Source organism: Harpia harpyja, chromosome 2 (genome assembly GCF_026419915.1).
Source record: "Harpia harpyja isolate bHarHar1 chromosome 2, bHarHar1 primary haplotype, whole genome shotgun sequence".
NCBI classification, from domain to species: Eukaryota; Metazoa; Chordata; class Aves; order Accipitriformes; family Accipitridae; genus Harpia; species Harpia harpyja.
This window is the reverse complement of record NC_068941.1, coordinates 14699684-14714066: the sequence shown is the minus strand read 5'-3', so window position 1 is coordinate 14714066 and position 14383 is coordinate 14699684. Positions and strand designations below refer to the sequence as shown.

Here is a 14383-nt window from a genome sequence, read left to right as displayed (position 1 = left end):
AGTGTTTCTCAATATGGTGGCCTCACTAGGTTTTGGAGATACTCCTCTCTCTGCCTTTCATCCTATTTTGGGTGCCCCTCAATTTCTCTTTAAGGATTCCCTGAAACTCCCTTTGATTTCTTGCTCTTCTCCCTTTACATCTATCTACTGGGTAATCCTCTTAGCTCATTTAATTTTATGCACGATTTCTTGTAAGTTGATGTTTTGGGGGTTTTTTTGTTGTTCTCTTCTGCATAACTGTCACCTCAAGTCAATCCCCAGATCTCAGAATCCGTTAATAAGCATTCATCTTGATCGGTTTGTCTCTATCTATCTATTTTTTGTTATCTTACCATCAGTAAAAGCTGACAGGGTCAAAACAGATCTCTTAATCTTGTTTTTCAAACTTCATTCTACTTCCTCTTGAGTTCACTGTTGAGAACGCATTTCTCCCCCACCAGCCCTACACTTGCAGTAATGGCCAAACTCAGCTAAAAGCTGTGGGCCTGCTCTCTCAAGCTCTTGCTGCTGACTCTGCACTGAGTCCGTTAAGGATGCAAACCCAGCAGGAAACGGTGCAATTTTTTTTTTCTCATAGCATTTATTTTCTACCTATTTAGCTTTCTGAACCAGATTCCAGTGCTACCAGACAAGCACCAGGGCCAATGAAGTACAGCAGTTAGATGAAATTAACTGTATCATTACACTGCACCCCAACAACATTTTCCTGAAGGCTTAGCCTCCTCTTCCTGTGTTTTTCACACCCATACCAAATTCATACCCCGAATTGCTTGCTCCTTAATTATTTCTGGAATTAATTTATTTCCTTTGTGTCATTACCTCTCCTTGTTTGGACTCATTATCCTCAGCTTTAGTTACTGCAACAGCTTGTGGCTTTTCAGATCCCGCACTCTTCTCTGAAAGCCATGCAGAAATGCAGCCAAGGCCTTTCCCATTTCCTTGATGGATGTCAGTCTCCTTTTCCAAGTATCCTTTAGCTGGCTCTACTGCTATATTCTGTGTCAGCCTTTACAACACCTCAAAAGTTCTATGTATTCCTGTCCTTCAGTGTGATTCACAGCACGTTCCTTCTTTAATGACTAGTATTCCCTGAAACAACTTGCTCTCTACTAGCATCTCAGTAATCATCCACAGTTCTTCTCAGTCGCCTTTTAGGTACGACAAAGTCTGCCCAGGTTACTCTACGGAGCTTTTAACCATCTGCTTTAGTCACCTCTCTTTTCACTTTGCTCCCATTGCTTATCAGTGCTTATACAACTTCAGTACAACCTGTCTACTGTTGTCTTCCTTAGCCTCGATCTTTTTGCTTAATGTTTTCTTTTAAGTGAGATCTCTTCAAGATGGGGACTCCTCCTGTCTCGGAAAAGTGAGAAGCACTCATGATGTTATAGTCACTCCTGTAAATAAATATTTAATGAATGATACTGAAACAGAGATTTATGTAGAAGCTAAGTAGCAATCCACTGTTGTTTGGCCCAGCTTCAGTACACACTGTACAGCAGTCAAACACAATGCAGTTATCACTTATGTGTGGCAACACCCCCCCCCCTCTGCAAGCAATAAACCCACCGCTTTGCCTTCTCTTTTTTTGTTGCTTTTCTTTTTTTCCCCAGCTGGAGGATGATATTATAGCCAAACCTGATTATATTCAGAGTATAGAAAACTTTGCTGCTAAACAGTCCCAGGAATGGATGATTCTTGAGTTCTCGCAGCTTGGATTTATTGGTAAGTATTAAGACCTCAGCAGGGTCAATTGGATTTGGAGCTGCGTAGGTCGAGTAGGTCTCACTCAGGATTAGATTTCAAAGCATGGAAGGACTTGCATATCAAAATTTCCTTGGTTCTTCAGGAAAGCTCCCACTGAAAGTCTTTTACTTTTTGTGCTCTTTAAAAGTGTCTTTTTAATGCTGAGTGTCCTCAACATAGGATCTAGCAGTTGGGTTCCCATAAGAAGCAAATTTTCCGCCTCTGGACACTACGTGCCCCTGTAGCATGTAGTCTTCTTTTCAAGAATGGAATTTGAACAGTCTATAAAAATCCGCTTCCTTTCCTTTGTGGAGCAGAACATGCATCCCATATTGTAGGGAAGGTTTTTTATTATTTTAAGTATTAAGTTTCTTTTTTTCTTTGGTTCCAATACAATTTACTTGTGATAACACCTTATAAGTGTTAGGTCAAACAAAGAAATCTAACAATCTGCTAATACAAATAGCAAGAGAACTAAATGAACAGTGATAGTATTTTAAAAGCTATGTTTTTCATATCTAGGTCTTAATTTAAAGATACTCAGTATAGTATTGCCAGTGAAATTGCATGTCTAGCATTTTGAGGAATTATTCAGATTTCATTTCATCTGACACACTGATACAGGTAACTGGCAGATTTCTGTTTAGAACTAGGATATAACTGCACGCTTGATTATTCAACTGGTTGACTATGTGAGAATATCTCGAGGCAGGGGGTGGAAATCTTTTCAAAATCCCAACAAGCTGGAGGATAAGCAACTCCAAAGCTAGAGTCTGTGTGAAATTTTCACTAAATATCAAAATTGCATCCATGTGTTTAAGGCTGGAGTAAACATAAAGCTGGTGATTTTTGCACAGCAATAAAAACATCTGAATATGCAACTTCTTGTCTTGCTTTCAGGAAAGTTGTTTAAATCAGAAGACCTGCCACTCATAGTGGAATTTTTTCTCATGTTCTATAAAGATAAGCCCATAGACTGGCTTATAGACCACCTGCTCTGGGTTAAAGTGTGCAATCCAGAAAAGGATGCAGTAAGTATGTCTGAATTTATGAACATAAGTAATACTCAAACAGTCTCAGTGACAAAATAATTTATTTTCAAGAAACGGAATAGAAATCTCTCAAACCTGACTGACTTTGGAATTTGTGGGGAAAGATCTGCTGTGGATCTGCATAGTGTGGCACTGTGTGTGAGCCCATTAGGGCATATGGAGAGGCCTGACTCACTGAAATTCAGATTTATGCACCAGAGCTGTTTTGCCTCCATCAGCTCAGAAGATGGACAGCACAAGCTCACATCTGCCTGCAGTTGGTCACGTAGGCAACCCTGCAGCACCAAAGAAAATTTTGAATATGTAAACCTATGTGGACTATCATTTCTCATAACCTTCTGCTGACCTTCTAATATGAAAGTCAGTAAAGCACACAATTTTACAACCACAGTTGTTCTGACTTTTGCATACCGATTCGTTTCTTTCAGGAAGCAGAACTTAAGTGTTTTGCTTTAAATCTTTTACTACCTGGGAAAAAAATTGACTTTGCCTGAAAAAAAAAAAAGCAGGGAAACATGTAGATCCAACGAACTAAATGATACTTTTCACTAAAAATGAAAGAAACTGTTGTGTTGAATTGCAAAAGGTGCCATTTCTAGCACTACAGGTGAGCCCAATGATATGTTAAGTATTTCTTGATGTCCTTTCGCATTCTTTCTCTCACCAGTCTTTGGTGCTGGTCACTACTCACACTCTTCTTGTATAACAGACTGTGCCACAGAGGGCTGACCAGAGTTTCTGCTTCTTCTTGCTTTTTAAGGTTCAAGAGTTTTGTTTGATTAGTGTAGCCAGTCCCCACTCCAGGTGTTCGCACATGTTATTTCTGTGTTGATAAAGAGAAAGATAGGAGTTGTCCAGAGCAGGAGGTTGAGGGGAGGGGAACAAACAAGCTTCAAGTTTTACTGTGTAGCAGAGGTGACTCCCAGGGATAGCAGACAGTCCCTGGTTTTACACTTACTAATGCCACTGAGGAATCTTGATTCCCACTTCATACAGACAGGAGTAAGCTTTGCAGTCCTACTCCGTGGGTTAGGCCGGCTCATAGGAGTTAGAGTGAGCCTCAACTACCTCTAATTTAGGTACTTGCCTGCCTGTGGCAACAGAATAAAAAGAAGATACTATTACGTTAACATCACCCATTCCAGATCTGCCTAACACATGCCAACCTCAATCTGATAGATGAAACATTTCACTTTTATTTTTTTTAAATGACTGTTCTAGCTTCTAAGACCCAATTCATACCTAAAACGAAGCTGTGTTCCTGAAAGGCAGGCAGGCCGGCAGCTCGTGCAAGTCAGTGTTATCAGCAAGTTCCTAGTGAGTTTCCCTTCTGCAACTGCAATTTCAATTGGTGTGGGTAGCAAAAACCTATCGAGACAAGTCAGTCTCACGCTGCCCTTGGGTGGGAATGACCAGTGGCATGACCTACTGGGACTGTTTGTGAGAATGCAGAAGATGGAGGCTGGAAGAAGGGCAGAGATCCCAGCTGCTCCTCCTCTGCTTGACAGATTGAAGTGGTGGACTTTCCTACAGGGAAAGCATGCTGACAGAAATCCTTATGCCTCACGGGAGAGTCAACGGGGCACCTGTTTGTGGCTTTTATGTGCCATCCTGTCGTGGTGGGTGTTTGGCACGTGTTTTCAGCCTGGGCTGAGTATCAACATACCAGGATTGAGCTACATCTGCTCACCGAGTTGGAAAAGACAGTTTGTGATGATCAGAGCTATCAGATCTCTGCGTGGTTCAGAAACTTCATCATGTTTACCATCATCCAGTTCTGGGGTCCCCAGTACAAAAAAGACATGGACCTGTTGGAGCAGGTCCAGAGGAGGGCCACAAAGATGATCAGAGGGCTGGAGCACCTCTCCTATGAAGACAGGCTGAGAGAGTTGGGGTTGTTTAGCCTGGAGAAGAGAAGGGTCCGGGGAGACCTTATTGCTGCCTGCCAGTACCTAAAGGAAGCCTACAAGAAAGCTGGAGAGGGACTTTTTACAAGTGCATGCAGTGATAGAACAAGGGGTAATGGCTTTAAACTGAAAGATGGTAGATTTAGATTAGATGTAAGAAGAAGTTCTTCACTGTGAGGGTGGTGAGGCACTGGAACAGGTTGCCCAGAGAGGTTGTGGCTGCCCCATCCCTGGCAGTGTTCAAGGCCAGCCTGGATGGGGCTTCAAGCAACCTGGTCTAGCGGAAGGTGTCCCTGCCCGTGGCAGGGGGTTTGGAACTAGATGGTCTTTAAAGGTCCCTTCGAACTCAAAATGGTTCTATGGTTCTGCGATCATATGCAGTGGCATGTATCTATCAAGTGTAGTGGGGACCAGCAGGCTGCAAAGATGGGAGGCCTGACTCAGCAAGGAGCGTTATCTCAGTTTCTGCACAAATGACCACACCAGTCCTGTTGCTACTGATTATTCTCAGCTGCTGCCATAAGTAGCCTTTTTGGAAGTGGTGCCACAGCATAAAAGGAGACATGCTAGAGACTGCATTATTATAGGGGACAAACTGCAAATGCTGTCAGTAGAAGGATCACAAGTTTATTTTCTCATAATTTTTTTTCTAGCAAAAGTATAGTGTGCTTTTCAAAGAAACAGCTGCCAATAAATTGATTTGCGTGTATTGTGGTTTTCCATTGTTTTGCCGAACAAATATAAAAATACCTAGTTCTTTTTGTAGGCTTCCAGGTGGTTTTGAACTTTTAATTGGTACTTCTGTGGAAACCATAAATCCCCCATGAGTTTTGGTGTTTAAGCCAGCTGAGTGAAGACTATCCCTTCTAGCTTTAGAAGGCATTGATATAGTTTATGTAACATTTTTCTTTTATAGAACTGAAAGCACTGGATTGATGAGGTAAACACACTATCCTCTCAAAAATAAAGATGTGGGAACTGGGATACAGAGAAGTTAAATGATCTTCCAAACTCGTACAATAATTCTGTGGGAGAACTAAGGGTAGAACCCGAGGAGTCTCATTTCAGCTCTTTGCTCTGTTCTATGCTATTATGCTTCATTATGTGTCATTAATTATTGTAGCATGTTTGCTTCATTGTATCAAACTATGGTGCTTTATAGATACAGAGCAAAAATTACATTTAAAGAAGTAATTTGCTATCATTCAAAAATCAAGAAACTCAGAAATTAGTGCCAATTACAGTTATTTAATTCCCTGGTATATGCCATGTCACAAAGTGTACTAAACTGGAAAATCAGGATTGAAGTACAATATCTAAGGGCTTTATGTAATTATAAGATAAAAGATACCTAACGTATAGTATATTATAAGCCTCTCAAACATAGCAGAAAGAGCCAAAATTATAAAGATTGAAATGTAACCAGAATCTATCTCAAGAAGGTCAGTTTTAGTCAAAATAGTTTAACTAGAATGATATGGTAAGGCCAAGAGTTGAAATGAAATTTGTTAGAAACAGTTAAAAAAATCAATCCGTTTCAGATTTGAGGTCCATTTTTGTCACTCTGAGGTGCGATTGATGGTATACAGTGCAGAAATCCCTGAATTAGGGGTGGTTGAGCCTTCAAATCTACATAGCACCACAAGTGGAATTATGAGGTTAGGTCTAGAAACAGTGCATTTGAAATAAGGTGACTGTTAATCTAAGGATAACTCATTTAAATATGGGTAAAATCCTGGACCCATACCTTCAACTACATAATGGAATTGCCTTATGGAACTTAGTTTGTCTCTCCTTTATTTAAATAAAACTTCCCTCCTTTTTACTTTCTTTCCAGATACACTGTGAAAAGGAAAAGGCAAAGTTACGTATCCGTGCTAAGCCATCTCTCTTTCAGCATGTGGGAATTTATTCATCATTGGCTGGGAAGATACAGAATTTGAAAGTAAGGATAAGAAATTAATGCCATATTTCTAAATTATATGCTTGTTTTCTGACTTGTTTCTCAAATCAGTTTCAAGCATTCCATCTTTGGCATTAGATGGTATTTCCATATCCAAGAACATTGGTTTACAGATTTGGGGGAGAATATTGATCTGGCATCTAAACTGCAGGTGGGGCACTCTGCTTCTGCACAAATATCTTTGAATCTCTAATCTGAACACTTGTACTAGTCACAGAAGCATTTCATGGCATGTAGGAACCCTCTTCACAGCATGAGGTTTCATGTGCTTTGCACTGTACAAACCCAAACAGCTATGATGGTTTGTTTTGGCCGAATAGTCCACAATCCCAATACGAGGGACTATTAAGAAGAAGGTATACTGGTAGGACAAGGGCATGGCTATCGTGAAGCAGTAGATTTTTAGGGAGAGTTTGGAGGGCAAACAGTGGATCTACCATGTATTTGATAAGGACAAGAGCAATGAAGCACCAGACTTCAGGGATGCCCTGATGGGCATTTAGACTAGGCATGAGATGATTTGAATTGCTGTATTGGATCAGACTAGAGGTTCATGTAGCCTTTAGCAGAGACCAATATTTGATGTTCTGGCAGCAGGCATAGTAGACAACTATGAAATAGCCTACTGTGAAGGAAGTTTATTTTTAAATCTAGGCAACTGAGAAGTAATCAGTACAGGTCTGTCTACAAACTGTAACACAGAGTCTCAGTGATTACACTGAAATGAATATTCTATTTCTATTAGAAATAGATTGTATATTTTTTGACACTGGGGTAATTATCTTCTAGAATAGCTTCCTGCAGTAATTCAAGATATTGGAGCACTTTTTTTTTCATTCTATGGGTGAAATTACATTTCTTTAAACCCAACAGGATAAAGATTTTGGCAAAAATGTGCTACATAAAACACACAATAATCCACCTGCAAAAGTGGATACAAGCCTAAGAACATACCAGCAATATACCTTGGAAAAAGTTTATAAGGGAAAAGACTGTTTTTGGGCTTCAGCTCCGGTGGCAGGGGACTACATCAGCTTCACCTTTTTAAATCCACTAAAAGTTGAAAAGTAAGTATTACATGATATGGAATATGGAAGCCTACATATATCTAGTTTGGAAATGATTTTTTGAGTCTGTTCAAAATCACCAGTGCTCAACAGTTCGCATAAACCATAGCCTTGTTACTGACAAAAACCGCATGATTTCCTGTTTATCTACTCCCCTTTGGATTCCCCTCCTGAAATACATTTCTTCCTTGGTAATTAGATAGCTTTTTAAATTTTTTTCCTTTTATTTTTTCAGTTAAATATTTTACTTTCTCTTACGATAATTCTCAAAGGAATTTGTTTTTAACTAACGCATTTCATCAATGGAGTCAGTGAAAGCTTTATTTCTTTAGTTGTCAACAGAAAGGCTGTTTGCAGGATGTCAAGTCAAAGGTCATGTCCCAGACCAGACACTTACCAGTGTAGGTGAAAGCGAAGAGAAAATATCACTATTGTGGGGAAATAATGAAGAGTGAATTAACAAAGGTGGGATTCAGCTGAAGATTCAGAGACCTGAATGTAAGAGTTTATAGTAGAGATGTCTACGTAAGGTAGGTGTGTAAGCTCCTACTATACTTGACAGATGGAGATCTACTTGATACAGTCAGTGGAAGCTAGACAGGTATTCATCTCATTCTCTATTTGGTCACCCGAATCAGTTGCTGAGTTTCATTGACTGTATCGAGTATATCTCCATGGCCTGTAATGAGAGCTTGAATACTTGGGTCACAGCCAGATTTCTAACTTCACGTGTTTGGATCTACAGCCAAGTCCCACCTTGAATGTTTTTCTCATGTTAAAAGATGAAACTATCTATCATCTTCTCTGTTTTTACATCATTCAACTTGGGTGTCTTTGAAAGGAAGAGACACCTGTAGCTTAAGATAGAGAAGTGTTTTTCAGAAGGACTTACTCTATGAACAATATAGATCGAGGTTGGCACTAAAAGAAGCAGTCCTGCCTGGTTCAGAAAAGTTTCTTCTTCTCTCTGTGTCAGATTGGAGAACAGATCTGAGTTAAAACTAACCTAGCAAGGAATATGGTTCTGGGAGAGTGTCTCTGACACAAATTACCATAACTACCATATCTCTGTAATGATATTCAGAGAGAAAACTCCTTCACTGGAGTTACACTTCCTCCCCAAACTGGTCACAAAACTAAGAGACTTCCATTCTGCAAAGATTGTAGATTTCTTATTTATTTAAAAAAAAAATCTAAGAAAGCAAGTCTGTATCTCCATCTAGTGAGCTGCACTAAATGACAGTTGTTACAATAAACACTGGTGTTCTGTGATCAACACTGTTAATTAACTGGTTTATGCTTTGGGAAACTTGGGTAGCCTATATTTTTGCATTTTCCTATTACTGGGAAGCTGTACTGGATGAAGTTAACTTACATATGGTATTGCCTCATGGCTGGTCCCAGCCACATTGCCAACCTGTGAAAATGTATAGTTAATCCTTTAATATTTGGTGGTCTTCTTAGGTCTTGATTGTTTGATACCAGAGGAGGGAGGTTGATGCTTTAAATTTCCTTAGCTCTTTTTGGATCTAAAAACCTAAGAACTCTAATGCCAGAAATTGAAAACCAAACAGGGATTAATTTATTTCTTTTTAAATCTCATAGAAGTTTCTGCTTGGATTCTTGCTCTGACAGTGCTGTTGCTCATTGGCTATCAAGGAGATTATTTAGAAGCACCTGAATTGATCACTATTGATAAAAAGTGGGATTCTCTTGGCATGTAGCACATGGTCTAGTAGAAACAGGGATTTTTGCTGCCATTGCATTCCAGAAGCCCATCTCACCTCAGCCTTAGGATGATAGGAACAGATCAGAGGGCAGATCTTCCTTAGCCATTTAAACCCGGAAAGTTAATTTATTTGGAACTTGAGCACTGAAAAGGGGGAACACTTGCATTTGTGGGTCCAGAGAAAGATGTTTTTGATGCTTGTTCTGTTTAAAATGAAAAGCATCTAGTATGGTTTGGTCACACACTGAAAAGTTTCAATGCCTATTTCTGTTCTCTATAGCCCACAACTAATTAAAGAAAAGATATTTGAAACTTTCCTTCAAAACTTTCCTTAGAACTTCTCTAAAGTATAAAATACCTGAAAATAATACACCTTTATCATCAGGTACTTCTTCAGAAGTGGAAACATGGAGCACCCTGGTGATAAACTGTTTAACACTACCGTGGAAGTGTTGCCAGCTGATGTAAGTTTCTCATTTCCAACTGTAATAGACAGTGCTATTTCTTTTTCAGAATGATGTTCAGCATAAAATGTCATGCCCTAGAAAATATTTCTGGAGATGTTATGGTTTTTTTTTTTACAGGAAATGCTAAGAAAAGAACCGGTTGACAATGGAAGTAAATTTAACTACCCAGCAACCAAAGACGGATACTTAAAAATAGGTAAATTGTTTACTGTCACTTCAAAACCAGAAATTTTGTTCTTATGTATAAAATGTTTCTGCATTTGAGAATTTCATTAACTCTGTAATAAATACAGCATTCCAAGGCGAACTACTAAGGAAAAGAAACCCTTTGCGCTACTGCATATTATAGGATATGATGTTTAACCAATGACTATCTTATTTTGTTTTAAATAATGAAGAACCCTACCAGCGGTGGCAAAAGCCAAGGCATCTAATTAGAAGAAAAACTAACTGCAGTCTCTGCAAGGTCTTAACAGGATGTATTGGGTTTTTGTGGAAAGGTTTTTGTAGCCAGCGGGCTACAGGGGTGGCTTCTGTGAGAAGCTGCTAGAAGCTTCCCCCATGTCCGACAGAGCCAATGCCAGCCGGCTCCAAGTCAGACCTGCCGCTGGCCAAGGCCAAGCCCATCAGTGACGATGGTAGTGTCTCTGGGAGAACAGATTTAAGAAGGGGAAAAAGAAAACTGCACAACTGCAGCCAGAGAAGGGAGTGAGAATATGTGAGAGAAACAGCCCTGCAGACCCCCAGGTCAGTGAAGAAGAAGGGGGAGGAGGTGCTCCAGGCGCCAGAGCAGAGATTCCCCTGCAGCCCGTGGTGAAGACCATGGTGAGGCAGGCTGTCCCCCTGCAGCCCAGGGAGCTCCTCGGTGGAGCAGATATCCACCTGCAGCCCGGGGAGGACCCCACGCCGGAGCAGGGGGATGCCCGAAGGAGGCTGTGACCCTGTGGGAAGCCCACGCTGGAGCAGGCTCCTGGCAGGACCTGCGGACCTGTGGGAAGAGGAGCCCAGGCTGGAGCAGGTTTTCTGGCAGGACTTGTGACCCCACGGGGGACCCACGCTGGAGCAGTGTGCTCCTGAAGGACTGCAGCCCGTGGAAGGGACCCATGCTGGAGCAGTTTGTGAAGAACTGCAGCCCGTGGGAAGGACCCACGTTGGAGGAGTTCATGGAGGACTGTCTCCCGTGGGAGGGACCCCACGCTGGAGCAGGGGACGAGTCAGGAGTCCTCCCCCTGAGGAGGAAGGAGTGGCAGAGACAACATGTGATGAACTGACCCCAACCCCCATTCCCCATCCCCCTGCACCACTTTGGTGGAGGAGGTAGAGAAAATTGGGAGTAAATTTAAGCCCAGGAACAAGGGGAGGGGGTGTTTTCAGATTTAGTTTTATTTCTCATTATCCTACTCTGATTTGATTGGTCATAAATTAAATTAATTTTTTTTCCCCAAGTCGAGTTTGTTTTGCCCGTGACAGTAATTGGTGAATGATCTCTTTCTGTCCTTATCTTGACCCACGAGCTTTTTGTTATATTTTCTCTCCCCTGTCCACTTAAGGAGGGGAGTGACAGAGTGGCTTTGGTGGGCTCCTGGCATCCAGCCAGGGTCAACCCACCACATAGGATAATTGATGCTGGTTTGGATTTTGCAGCCTTAGCTGAAGACAAGGATTTTTCATTATTATGACAGCATTAACTTGCGCTCCAACCTGAAATGAAGATGAAGCATAATGCAACACACCTTCCCCCTTTTTGCCCCCACCCCTGCTTCTCCTTCTTCTTTCCTCAGGGTGGTGTGTGACTTCTCTTAAATGAACTGCAGATTCTCCACGTGCTTGCCAAGGCCTGATTTCTACTAAAAACACCACTATGTGAACAAAAATGGACTTTTGGAAGATCTGCTTCGCTTGCCACTTTCTTCTGTCTCTTCTACCACATAATTGCTCTTTTCTCCCAATGAACCACTTTCACATCACATACGCTTCTTGTTTGCTTTGACTTGCACCTCTCTCCCACCTCCTCGTGGCTGTTTTGCTCTAATTAGAGATCCAAACCAAAATGCTGTCAACTCCCAGTTGCACATGCAAGTTGATAGGAAATGAATATCACACAGGGGGTGAGCGTTTTTCATTTGTCTGCAGTGATTTTATGCCAGTTTAACAAGGTTTGTTAAAAAGCATTGAACTAGCGAAGAAATGTATCAGAACTGGTCCATGATTCCTAATGTATCCTTCTAAAAATAATCATACTTCTCAGAAAAGCTCTTTTAGATTATTTAACATGACCATGTGTGCCATATGTATATGGTCACAACTAACATTTAAATTTATGTTTTAACTTTTGTAGCTATAGGTTCTTTATTTTCTTTTATTCTTCTCTAGCTCCGAGTTGCTGTAACTGAAGGAATGAATCCTTCTTCTTGTTTATAGCTTTATCTTTCAGTTGTTACTGTCTGACCTTTTGCAAAAGATTTTTTTTCCCCTAATGTTGTATCTGTGGAGTTAATCTATAATTTTGTAGTTTAGAGCTTTTTCATAAGTTCACTTGGAAGCATTTCCTTCTAATATATGTTTGTACGGGTCTTGTTTTATTTTTTATTTAGGGGCTTTTGAAAATGGAATTGCAGGAGGCAGTATCAATCAGTCAATAGGAAAAATACAGGCTATTCGTTTATCAGTCAATTCCGATTCTCCTGTATGGGCAATACTTAGTGAGGTAAGCATGTTAATAAAAGCATTTTAATTAAAGCTTTATTAAATGGGTTTCAGTTCTACCTACCATACAGTATTGATAATCATTAATTTTTTTTAAATTTTGAATGGGATTTTGTGTGGAAGAACTCACACAAGTGGAGAATTATATTAATTATTCAGAGGAGAAGTTAAATTTACTTCATAGAAAAAGTGCTGGAAATGCTCAAATGGGATGATTCACCAGTTTTGCAGTGCTGTAAGTATAGCCACTAGAATTTGGGTCATGATAAACAAACTGACCAAAGGAGACAGGGAGGCTTTTCTAGCTTTTTTCAGTCACCATCTTGGATATTAATTATAATATGCAAGCATTTTCAGATGAACAGGTGATTATTTATTCTTCACGTTTCTCCCAAGTGAATGTGTGTGAACCCATAAGTAGAAATATTCAGCAGAAGTCACTGAAGAGAATTACTACAGCCGTAAACTATAGCCATAGTTGGAAAAGCTAAAGTCTTAGACAATGCTTCTGCAGATTTTAGAAAATAATATATTTTGTTTTTTTCAGGTATTTATCAAGACATCTGAAAACTAAAAAAACCCACGTTTTTGATGTGTTGCTTGTTACAGATTGTTTGAAAACTAGGCTAACAGCAACAAAAAACTGGCTGGGTAAAAAGAACAAATCCAAACCCATTTAATTCTTAATACTGTGTATTAGGAAAGAGTTGAGATAACTATTAAATCTTTATATAAAGAACATTAAAAGCTATAAAGAACCTGATTATGTTAGTAATTTCTATAAAATGTTCTTGAGTAAGGTGTCATGTATAAAAATCTCACCTCAGCTTGGCAACATTCAATATATATTATTATAAAAAATTGATAAGGCATTACGGACTATCTCAGGGAGTAAAGCATAGAAGTATGAAAAGTTTCACCAGAAAAATATTAAGGACACAGTTTTTCAGCTCCACTAAGAACACTGGTCAATTCTGGAGGGAAAGCAGAACTGAAGGAAAAGTTGTCAATATTCATTGCAAGTATTTAGAGCAGTCCACACAACGTAACAATATGAAGATGGATCTCAACAGAAGAAGTGTGTTTCAGCCTTAATGTAGCATAAGTTATGTTTAATGTTTTTTTTAAATGGGAAGTACCTACAAGTTACCATTTGAATAACTTGAAACTTAAACAGATATTGTTCAGACGATTGTAAAACTTTACAGTGAATTGTGCATTGAATTAATTACAGGAAGTACTAAGGGTATTATGTGTAACTATATTTTTGTAGAAAGAAAATCTATTTAAATAAAATTTTTGATCCTATAATTTGATAGTCAGTATGTACTGATACTTAAACCCTGGTCACAAGGCAAAACTCAATATAAATTTAAAAATAAAAGGTAAACCACAGTAGTCTCACTTGAAACGTTTTTGGGAAATGACAATCCACCTTGGACATCTACCTGTTAATGTGCAGAATTCCTCTATCACTTCCTTAGCACTTGAAGCACGACTGCGCCCTCATTCTCCTGTGCATGCATTGCATCCTAACAGCCGACAGCAAGAAATAAACTGCACTGTACACTTTTGCATGGATTTGTACTAAATGGGTTAAATTAATGTAGCATTGTATTCTTAATACAAGTGTATTTTTTATTTAGAATAAGATGAAATTTTCTTATGTTAAAACAGTTCAGAAGGGGTTTTTTTAAAGACCATTTCTAATAATATTTTGATAATTTACAGTATTGTTTATATACT

General features: G+C 39.6%; 1 protein-coding gene across 3 annotated transcripts in view; it reads left to right on the top strand.

Annotated features, from left to right (window-relative positions):
* The window catches only part of MGAT4D (MGAT4 family member D), a 42055-nt gene extending 28020 nt beyond the window's left edge, over positions 1-14035 (top strand). For all 3 annotated transcript variants that reach the window (XM_052815898.1, XM_052815879.1, XM_052815888.1), the window contains 8 exons: positions 1614-1725; positions 2647-2777; positions 6543-6650; positions 7542-7735; positions 9850-9928; positions 10049-10127; positions 12526-12638; positions 13185-14035. In XM_052815898.1, coding sequence (XP_052671858.1) covers positions 1614-1725; positions 2647-2777; positions 6543-6650; positions 7542-7735; positions 9850-9928; positions 10049-10127; positions 12526-12638; positions 13185-13211 — 843 coding nt within the window. In that variant the 3' untranslated portion in view covers positions 13212-14035. The remainder of the gene's footprint in view (positions 1-1613; positions 1726-2646; positions 2778-6542; positions 6651-7541; positions 7736-9849; positions 9929-10048; positions 10128-12525; positions 12639-13184) is intronic.
* Positions 14036-14383: the final 348 nt, after the last annotated feature.